Genomic DNA, 11046 nt, shown 5'->3' with positions numbered 1-11046 from the left:
CACCAAGCGGTTCCTGCGTTTGGGTTTTAATTGCAAACCATGACTGCAAACATTCCCCATCCTCCCTCTACCTCCTGACCACCAGCTCTGGTCACCCACTGCACTTCCTCAGCCCCAGATGGGGAATAAACTCTCCACAAGGCCAGGTGTGGGTCAGCTTTGATGTTTATTGCTTGCTCGGTGACACGGCATGGCACGGCTGAGCTTGCATCCCGGCGGGATGGGCAACGCGGAGCAGAACGTTTGGAGCACACGGACCTCGCTGCGGGTGGGTGCGAACTGTCTCCCCGCCAGCACCCGCACCAGCAGGACCCGATGGGGACAATGCTGGGACTCCCGCAGCATCGGGGTGCGCTGGGTCAGGGCGGGGAGGAAGGGGCTCATGCTGTGAAGCAGCGGGTGGTTATGGATGGTGGTGAGGACGCTGACTGCGGGGGCAGGAAGAGTCGGGCAGCGCAGGCTGGTCTGGACAAGCCCTGGGCAAGCGGAGAGCCCGGCTGCTGCTGCCTCACTGCGAGTGGATGAGCGCCCCGGCGCCTTGCCCAAAGCCAAAGCCCTTGGGACCGAAGTTCTTGGCGTAGCAACCTGCAGAGGACGAGATGGGAGAGACCGGTAAGGCCGGCAGCTGAACACAAGCAGGTCCTCTTCTCAGAGCAGGCACTGTCTGAACAGCACAGGGTTTGCTGCGTTTGTTGGGCAAACAGAGAGGCCCCAGGTGCAGCAGGAAATCCCCCGGCTCCGCAGCCAGTCAGCACAGCCAGCCCCCAACGCATCTGCTGGGGCCACCACCTCCCCAAACCTCAGTCCCCTCCTGGTCCCCTCCCTGCAGAGGGGTTTTCACCCCCTGCCTCCACCCTTCGGAGTCCAGGAGAGGCCAGTGGGGAAGGTGACACTCACCTTTGCAGTAGATCTCCCCGTCTTTGTCTGCCAGGGTGGTGGACTCCAGGCTCTTGCCACACTTAGCACAGCGGAAGCAGGCCTTGTGCCAGGACTGCGGGACAGGAGCAGAGCTGGGTCAGACAACGCTCGGGGACAGGGCAGCAATGATTTAGCTACCAAACAGCGTCACTTTTCTGTTTCTGCCCCAAAGCAGAAGCAGTTGGCAGAGGTCTGAAGAGGATGAAAGCTTTTCTCTGGGAAGAGCAATCCTCCCAGCCCCAGGGGCAAGGTACGGAGAGAAAACATCAGATGTGGTCACTGCTCCCATGTTGATCTGGGTTTACAGAGCATTCGCCCCCACTCACAGCAAATAATTTGTACAATAATTTGCAAGGAGCAATCACTCCCCTCTTTGGAGACTGTCCTCCCTCAAGCACCACGATAAATCCTGCTGAGATCCCCTGCTGCTGCTGTGCATTAGCCTGGGGGGGTGGCACCAGGGTTGGGACACCTGACCATACACAACTACAGCTCCAAGGAAGGCAACAAACAGACACGAAGAATGCAGAAATCAGCCAGTGTTTAAAAATAAAACTCCCCCCCACAACTCTGCCAGTCCTCTGGGGATAAATGAGCTCACAGCCTTTGAGGAGACCTAGAGTAGCCAGAGCTGCTCACGGAGGAATTTAAATAAACACTTTGGAAAACATGAAACCTTTTTTGGAAGAAAATGTGAAATTAGGGGGTTAGAGGAGGAGGTAGCAGATGGAGTCATCCAGCAAACATCAGCACATGAAATACATGCTCTGGAATCCTCTCCGGGTTTGCTTGAGTGTAATTGCTTTGCCAGCTTTAGTTCCCCATAAACATCAACCCCAGGAGCCTACCAGGAAGCTCAGATCTTGATTTTAAGGGTAAATTTGGCTTCTGACCCTGGGCTGACCCTCAACGTGTCCATCACAAATCCCTGTGCTTCCAGCTAGGGTATGATGATGCTGGGAGGCTCTTTCTGTTGACTAGGTGCCTCCTTTCCTCGCTCTGGGGACAGAGGACAAACATAGAAGCCCCAGGGAGGACGGAGCACAGCAGGGGTGACCCAACGTCACCAGTGAGGCAGTGAGGCTTTCCCAGCACGGCCATCCCATCCCTGAGGCACAAAGCCAAGCAGCCTGACCCAGAGGGAACACACATACCCAGCCTCGGGGGGAAGGCTGCCTCAAGGCAAGGACCTCACCTGGGGTCCCAGGGCTGATGGAGCAGAAGGTGTCCCCACACCTTACTAGGCTCCCCAGAGCTGGGCTAGGATAAGGCCACAATTGAGGACAAAAAGGACCCTGGTGAAGTGATGAGTGTGACATAGGAAGTACCAGGTCTGTATTGCACAGTGTCCTTTACATCTGACCCTGAGCAGACTGAGTCCACCAGCAGAACAGCCCAAGGGAGATGCACCAAGCCCATGCCCTTACCTCCAACCGCCCTGCCCTGCCTGTGGGCAGTGTTGACCACTGGAATTCATTCCCTGCCCCACATTTGGGCTGTGGCATCCCAGCTTGTGGCAGAGGGTGGAGGAGGTTCACTGGACACTGCACTTGTTCAGTTAACGGTGGCAGTGGCCATGACCCACATCACTGCTCATCCTCCCAACACATCTAGCAGCAGGGACATCTACTGTGACCTCTGCTGAGCAGTGCTCCACATATGTAGTATAAAATGGATTTCTCTCCCATCTACAAGCCTGTAAGAGGGATGCAGCCTGGAGAACCTGATTTCCAGACATGCCCAGCTCTCCTTTTGGTGCCAGGCTTCCAGCTGAGCATGGCCACTAGACCCCACCTGCAGCAGCCTGTGGGTCAGGTCAAGACCTTCTCTGAAGGTCTCCCTGCCACACAGCAACTTGTGGCATGTGTGTGCCCCGTCCATTCCATCCACCTTCTTACCTTTCCAGCTCCAATCACCTTCTCGGCTGCATACACCGCTTGACCACAGCGAGGGCACCCATCAGAACCTCCGACTTTCTGGGCCATTCTGGATGCGTTAGGGTTGGTGGGTCGGTGGGGCTGACCCCTGTGGGTGAGAGGGGGTTCATGATCAGGGCTGCACAAGCAAGGTGGAGGAGGGAAGAGCTACAGGATCACAAATCCCAACCCAGTTTTGAAGGGCCCGAAGCTTCATGCACAATGCATTGAGCCCCATTGAAACTTCAGCCTCAGGGCTGTGTGCTAGGAAGGGATGGGCAGCGTGCTCAAGCAATGGGAACGTGTCCCGTCAAGCCCCATCCCACACTGCAAACAGGGTTCAGCGGGTTTCCCCTGAGGAGCAGAAAGGCAGGGCAGCCCAGGGCACTCTCCAGATTCGACTCAGCTGGAAGCTCAGCATGGGCTACCCAGCCAAGCATCACAAGCGGACAGATGTGGGGGAGAAGGTGCCCACAACAGCCCCAGTTTCATAAACAAGACTGAAACTCACTCTTCATATTTGATTCCCAGAGACTCGCCCTTGTCAGTGCTCAGGGTCCCTGCTCCCTGCCCATATCCGTAGCCCTTGGGGCCGTACTTCTTCCCATAGCAGGACTTGCAGTAGATCTCCTCTCCATGCACAGCGACAGTGGTGCTGTCCAAGTTCTTCTTACAGACCACTAGAAAAGAGAGGAGGGTGGTGAGCATCCAGAGCTCACTAATTAGCTGGAGAAAACAAGTCCTCACAAGGGATAGTGCAGCTCAGCTTTCAAGGAGTCAGGAAACCCTAGACAAGATCCTGGTTAAACGGAGTGCATGCAAAACAGCCCCAGATAAGGATCACAACAAGAACATTGTCTGGCTTTAAAAGGAAGCAACCATCAAAGCTGTGAAATTGATGCTAAGAAAAAACTCTGTTAACCCTCTTGATGCTGGTATCCTGGAGATGCCCTTAAACCAGGGTTTAGTTGAAATTTCCCCACAGATCACAGCAGGATTCACAAGCACAGGGATGTTCATCCCTGCCCCGCTGCAGCTCTGCCACGCTCCCAGCCTGCTGCAAACGCGCAGCAACTGGCACTCGGTGGAAAGTCACGTAAGCAAATAAAGGTATTTTCCCTTGTGCTGGTGCAGATTAAAAGCAGAATTAAAAGCAGTGGCTGCAGACAATCTGCAGACAATCTGCAGCCACTGCCACAGCTGAGGCATTGACAGTGTTTTGGCACATTACACTAGTGCACAGAGTTGCCTCTCCAGACCCCACGACCACGATGGAAGAGTCCATGCTAACATGTGTCAGTGTGCTTAGGCTGGTCTCAGGTGAGGAACACTAACTCAGCTGGGTGTTCCAGCCTTGGGGATCAATATGGGATGGAAGACTGGGACAGAAGGAAGCAGCAGCCAGGCTCAGGGTCCCCACTGAGCCCATCCCAAGCTGGAGCTTGGTGCTGGGCTCAGGCCACACAGACTCTTCTCCCTGATTTTTAGGTTTTCCTGATTCCTGCCCCAGCTCTGATCTCAGCCTCCACGTCAGCTTCCCAACCCTTCCTGGAACACACCACCCAGCAAGCTGGAGCAGGAGGTGAGCAGCACCCAGACAGGCTCACAGTGATCTCCAGTGTTTACCTGCCCCGGTGCAGGATCCAGACGCCCAGGGCAGAGTCCACAGCGCTGGCAGCCAGCCCCAAAACAGATCCTGTTACAGCTGCGACACAGCCTTTCTCCATCCTGCTTACATGCCTTAAATGTCAATGCTCCCAGCAGCTCACTGGCCTCTTTGCCCGCAGAAAAGTTTCTTGGCCTTTACCAATATCACAGGAATGCAAACACAGGCGAGTTCTCCTCGCACAGCAGCGCAAACCGCGGCACCAAACGCGGGGGCGAGAGGCAGCGTCCTCAGCCCAATTACTAAATATGGTGCTTCTCCTCCATGTGTGAGAGAGAGAACCCCGTGTGCTGCTGCTGGGAGAAGGAGGTGGAAAGGGAAAGATCTCCAGCCATCTAAGGAGGATCTGGCAGGGTCTTGTCCTGGCCATGGGCTTCCCCATCCTGTCAGGGCAGAAGCTGGGGATGGAGCACCCACCTCTGTTGAGAAAGACTCGCTCTGGTTAACTGGTCAGTAGCTGCCAAGGTCACAGGCTGGTGTTGGGATTGTCTCTGTGTTACCCTGGAGCTCATCAGGAGCAGCTCTGCATTCAGACAGACCCTCAGGAGGGGAATTTGGGCACTTCTACTGGCAGGTTTAGAGCTTTGTCCTAGGGGTGGGACTGAATGATCTTCCCTGGCATCTCTTTCTCTCCCACTGTGCTGGGTGGATTTAGAGGTCTGACCTAAGCTTTCACAGTTCCTCATCTGCAGGAACCACAGACGTTCTGAGAGGCAGCAGAAAAATTCTCTCCAGCTCTGCTTCCCAGAAATCAGCCGCCAGCTCCCGGGTTTCTGCATTGCAGAAATTCCAGCACACCGCACTCATCGAGTTAAGGACCTTTTGTTTTTCTAAGAACAGAGGAGTTGCTCCACAAAACAATTAGACAAGAGCTGCTGCTGCTTTCAGAGGCCAAACGGCCTCATTACAGAACATTTCTGCCATGTGCTATTGACTCAGTTGGATTGATGCCACCGAGTCAATCACCAAGTCACTCCCGGAGCCAATCTCCAGTTCTAATGCACTGTGGTAGGTTTGGCTCCTTTTTGATTATTTTTTTGGCAGATCAGGTCAAATTATTTGTTTTTATGCCTTAAAGATAATGGCTTCAAGTTCTCTGATGAGGCCCAAATGCAGCACTGGGGAACAGTGACTACCTGAAAGGAGGGTGGAGTGAGGTGGGGGTGGGTCTGTTCAACCAAGGACCAAGTGACAGGACAAGAGGAAATGGGCTCCAGTTGTGGCCAGGGCAGTTGAGATGGGATGTGAGGAAGAATTTCTTTGCTGAAAGGGTTCTGAGGCATTGGAAGGGGTTGCCCAGGGCAGTGGTGGAGTCCCCATCCCTGGAGGGATTGAAGAGTCGTGTAGACACAGTGCTGAGGGACATGGGTTAGTTGGGGACTTGTCAGTGTTGGGTTCATGGTTGGACTCGATGATCTGAAAGGGCTTTTCCCATCCAGGCCATTCTGTGTGATTCTGTAACAGGCTGGGAATGCGGGAGTTCAGTGCAGCTCAGTGTCACCCGCAGCCTGTGGCATGGGGCTGGGAACAGCTGGCAGCACGGGGGGCTGGACCACAAGCCATGGCTTGAACTGGGGAGCCCACAGCTGGGATGGGGAGAACTGCTGGGGTACATGTGGAGTGTGACTCTGTATGTCTGCAAAGCGCAGGGACAGGAGCCCTGGCTGTTGTCAGCTCTGGATCGCTCCCTGCTGCCTTGCTTCCAGGAGCAGATGTGAGATGACCTTCTTACCTGCTTTGGTCAGGTATTTCTTTCTCAAAGCGATGCCTTTTGCCTGATTTCGTGGCTGCTGGAGGTCTGCCCCACACCCTGGGCACCAGCATGGCATGGCAGAAGCTTTGTGTAAACAACCCAGCCGCATGCACAGGGGTCGTGGGGAAGGGCAGACACAGTGCTATGGGGTCATGCTCCCCATACCAAGGTCCTTCACTGATGTAGACTCAGCTGGTGAAAGCCAGGGCAGGCGGGGAGATGAGGGTGACATTCCCCACCCTCCTTATCTGAGGCTGAACAAGAAACACAATTTCCTGCTGCAGAGAGCGGCGCAGTAAGGACACAGCCAGTCACCCCCCTGCCCACCCAGGAGAGCTTCTCCACAACTCCCCTTCTGAGACCTTTCAAGCCAAAGTGAGGTTTCCAGCCTGAAACTCCCACGTACAAGAGCTACCGGCCACACTGGCCACACTTCACACTGCACAGGAGGCAGAGATGCAGCAACAGCCTCTCCCTCTCACATCTGCGTCCATCTGTGCATGCCGCATCTCAGGCAGCCTGGCCAAGAAGCATCCAGTGTCCATGCCAGGTGGACACAGGAGCCTGGCAGGGATCTGTCCCATGAGGACAGTGGTATTTCCCTGCTGGAATAGGTCTACTGAGATTAGTTCTTGCTGCGTGCCTGTTTATAGACCCTAGAAAAGATCACGTCTCTGCTCCCTGTTGCAATGGGATGGTGAGACTGAGGGTACAGAGACCAGCCGAGAAAGTGTTAAGGTCCTGTAGCCCCCCTGGATGTGGATGCCCCAGGTTTATGGAGCTGCTCTCCACAATGTGACACTGCTCGCCTGTCCCTGCACTGCTGCCCTGGCACCAAAGGAACAGGAAGAGGTTCTGGGGACCTGCAAATCAAGAGGATTTGTAGGTTCTTGCAGAGCAGGTAGAAGAAGGGACAGAAGTCACTGAGTTAATCTACAGCCAGATCCCATTCCACTTCCCTTCCCTGGAGGTGACACTTGGGTCCAAACATGCAACTGAGACACCCTCCACAACAGCAGATTTCCAGGCAGGCTGGAGGTGATGCTTTAGTACTGCACAGTTGGCCTTCCACCAGCAGAAGGACCAGGACAGGACCACATCTTCTTCCCATCATCTCCTGAGACACAGGGGCAGATCCCATGCCAGCTCCCAAGACCCAACCATCTTTTTAGTGTGGCAAAGCCACTTAAGAAGACTAAAGCCAGCACCACCTCAGAGCACTGTGTGGGATGTGTCACCTCCTGCCACCACTCTTTGGAGAGTCCCTGTCTCATGCTCCAATCTTGAACATCCGGAGATAGTCTAGAGGACTCAGCCTAGCCTTTCCTTGGTGTAGGGACAGACTAAGTCTTTGTGTGGGTGCTGGCTGAAGTCAGCCCTGACAGCCTGGATAGCTCCTGGTGTCCTGGGATAATCTGTGTTCCTTCAGCAGAACTAATTTCCAAGGCTGGAGCAAAGCAGAAAGCCCGCCACAGGGCTGCTACAGCAGGTTGTTTGTAGAGGAATCCTAACAAGGGTTTACACAGCCCATAAACAGGACATGACGGGGCGTCCTGCCGGCGGGAGAGCCAGGAAGCTGGGCGGAAGGGGCGAGGGAAGGGCTGGTACTCACTGCACAAGAAGCAGGACTTGTGGAAGCTGCTGCCTTCACATTGCACCTCCTCGGCGAAGTACACTGCCTTCTGGCAGACACCACACTTCTTTCCTCCTCCCCAGTTTGGCATCCTGCAGAAGAAGCACAGGCAGAAGGAGCATCAGGGTGAGAGACCAGGCAAGAGGCAGGAATGGGGCAGAGCCCCATTTAACACTTTCTCAGCTGGTCCCTGTGCCCTCTTCCCAGTCTCACCAACCCATTGCAGCAGGGAGCAGAGATGTGGTCTTTTCTGGGGTCTATAAACAGCCCAGAGCAGGTATCCACCAGCAGCCATTCCACAGCTGCACGTGTGGAGACCACCCACGGATGTTTGCTGATTGCACAGATTCCCAGGGCTGGCAATTAGCAGAATTAGCAGAACTCAGGATGCCCACAGGACCCATCGTTACAGCACCCAGCAGCATCAGCTGCCTCCTAGGGACCACTGGTCCTGCCAGCCAGGAGCAGCAGAAATCCCCCTGTCCTGGAAGCTGTGGGACCTCACACCTCCTTTCTGTGCCAGGAGAAGGGAGGAAGCGGGACAATGATGGGAGATGACACGCCCAGAGCACCCACAGCGCCAGCACCTCGTTAGATCACAGCCCTGCTATGACCCCTCGACAGGGCAACGCAGCAGCGGCCAGGGTGACTGATCCTCGGTGCTGGGGAGTGTACAGTTTGTCACCCCAGCTGGAAACACTTCCAGTTTCTCCTCCCTGAACATCTCTTCCATTTCTGCCACCACAGGGCAGAAGTCAGAGTTGCCCAAAGGGCAGGAGCTGACCCCGTGTCAGCAGGATCTGGCACCGTGTCCCCCAGAGCATCATTAGCCTCTGCCTGGCCTGGCCACCCACTCACAGGTTCCCTTGTCCTTGGGCATCTCAGTCTCCTCCAGGACTGCAGGTACAGTCACAGAGGCTGGGAAATCAGGGACACAGGCTCATGTGCAGGGCAGACACCTGAGCACCACCGTAAGCTACCACATAGCTCCTTGGCAGGACACAAATCCTTCTGTTTCTCTCTCCTCTTTCCTGAAATCTACCTGATGAGACATGATCAAGAGGCTCCTTGATCTGGAAATTTGCAGGTAACCCCGAAATCCTGTGAGCAGCTAACACAAGTGGCAGAGCTCCAACACAGAGGGACCTTTATGTTTTTGAAGACAGAGCCAACAAAAACCTCAAGACATTCAAACAACAAAGTCTTCCAAGGGAACACTGAGGGAGGCAGGCTGGTTGAGTGTGGCCAAGAGGAAGCTATGGAGGATCATCATCCTCCATCACCATCCCTGGAGATATTTAAAGGATGTGCAGATGAGGTGCTTAGGGACGTGGTTTAGTGGTGGACTAAACAGTGTTTTGTTTACTAAACAGTTGGACTAAACAGTCCAACCCACAGGACTTGGCAGTGTTGGGTTTTCAGCTGAACTTGATGATCTTAAAGGTCTATTCCAACAAAAGCGATTACATGATTCTATGATCTAACAGCACCCCAGGGTTGCTACAAAGACAAGAAAACAAAACACTTTTTGGTGGTGCCCAACGAGATGAGGAGGGTCAATGGGTACAAGCTGCAGCCTGGGAGGTCTCCAGAGGCCTCTTTCCATCAACACCTCTAACTCTACTTCCACACAGAACAGGCAGCAGAAGACACCCTCCCCTTTGCATTCACAGCCGTATGCTTCCTGACTCCTGAACAGGAGCAGGACAAGGTCCCCAAAACCAAACACCATTGTCACACTACACTGTGTGCCACCCCACGGCAGGCACAGGATCTCATAACCTCTCTTGGCTTGGCCACGTGGCTCAAAGAAGGGGACCTGGGTCTGCTGGGGGGCACAGCCTTTGAGCCCACTCCTTGCAGCACCTCCAAATCCCTGGGTCACTTTGGGCTGAGCTGGTGGCACTGCCCAGCCTGGCTGACAGCCGGGGAGGTGGACACGGAACAGGACTGGGGTCTGTATGAATAGCAGGTGGGGAGATGAGGGAGGATGAAATGCTGCAAATCCTCTGCTCGGGCACAGCCAGCCCCCTGTACCTTCCAGGGTAGGGGAAATCGAGCTCTTCCCTGTGTAGAAGTTATTTTATCAGGTGACAGAAAAGGGAAATGATCTCAGCCTGGTTATAATGGCAGGCAGGGCACAGGGCACAGGGCAGGCAGGGCACAGGGCACAGGGCACTGGTCCAGCTCGAGCCTGGCTGCAGCTCCTGGATCCTGGATGCACAGAGGGTCTCAGCACAGGACTGACAGACGGAGCTGTGGAGGGTGCTGGGATTAGGGGCTGGAGTGGCTGTGCTGGCTCCAGGGATGCGAGGAGCTGTGTTTGGGGGGTGATGGCAGCAGCCGGGAAGTCTCTTTTCCGAACTCCCGGCAGGATGGCCTGCGCCAAATCCCTCCCTCCCAGCCTGGCTGTTCCAGTCCCAGCCTTTGGATTGCCTTAAAAGGACATAAAGTGTTTCTCTCCAGAGCCTGTTTTTTCCCCTTGCACCAGGAGGAGGGCCTGACCTGGTTCAGGAGTTTCCTTGGAGGGCAGAAACATCTAGTGGCATCCCCCTGCCAGCCCAGGCAGCGGAGATGCCCGCGCGCACACGGCGTGGGAGCCCACTGGTCCCTTTTCCACCTGTGCCAACCCGTGTTAGACCCCTTGTCAGGAAGAACATGACACTGGATACAGTTTGTCTGGGTCCTCCATCCCTTTCCAAAGATGACAGCCAGCAGATCCCATCTCTGGGACCCACCAGCCCTGGTTTTGGTGGTAGCCTCACACCCACAGCCCCCTGCCTCAGTACTCCTCCTGCCATCGCTCCCTGCTCCACAGCCAGGACATCTGCAAGCAGGCTCAGGGACAAACTGCCCAGCATGGTTTGGAGCCAGCTGCTCCCCTTTGCCTCCATGGCACATTTTTTTCCCCTTTCCAGCAGCAGTGAAAGAAGAGGGTTTATTTGTCCCAAACAGCAGGTTCACCTGCCCAAACTGAGACATCGGCCATGGGGACACCTTCCTCTGTAAATCTACAAGAGGAGAAAAAGTGCTTCTGGGTGAAGCTCATCTGATGTTTGCTCCAGGAGGAGTTCAAGCTCTTTTGCTGCTTATTTTTCTCCATCCACCATGGGAAGGTTACAGGTCCCTCCACACAGTTTAAACATTACTGTGATTTCAG

At 54.8% G+C, this 11046-nt stretch overlaps 1 protein-coding gene across 2 annotated transcripts; it reads right to left on the bottom strand.

The window, feature by feature from the left end:
• Nucleotides 1-308: 308 nt before the first annotated feature.
• On the bottom strand, nt 309-7978 carry LOC104519235 (cysteine and glycine-rich protein 1). 2 transcript variants are annotated; one of them, XM_010178023.1, is made up of 5 exons: nt 7866-7978; nt 3346-3514; nt 2817-2943; nt 898-991; nt 309-585 (listed from the first exon to the last, which is right to left on the bottom strand). In XM_010178023.1, the coding sequence occupies exons 1-5, from the start codon at nt 7975-7977 to the stop codon at nt 509-511; spliced, it is 579 nt and encodes a 192-aa protein (XP_010176325.1). In that variant the 5' UTR covers nt 7978; the 3' UTR covers nt 309-508. The 2 variants fall into 2 exon arrangements, with proteins under 2 accessions (XP_010176325.1, XP_010176326.1); XM_010178024.1 differs by having other exon boundaries at nt 509-585; nt 2835-2943; nt 7866-7977.
• Nucleotides 7979-11046: the final 3068 nt, after the last annotated feature.

This window comes from Antrostomus carolinensis, unplaced genomic scaffold (assembly GCF_000700745.2).
Source record: "Antrostomus carolinensis isolate BGI_N321 unplaced genomic scaffold, ASM70074v2 scaffold38871, whole genome shotgun sequence".
NCBI classification, from domain to species: Eukaryota; Metazoa; Chordata; class Aves; order Caprimulgiformes; family Caprimulgidae; genus Antrostomus; species Antrostomus carolinensis.
The sequence above is the reverse complement of the archived record's forward strand: the minus strand, read 5'-3'. Positions and strand labels throughout refer to the sequence as shown.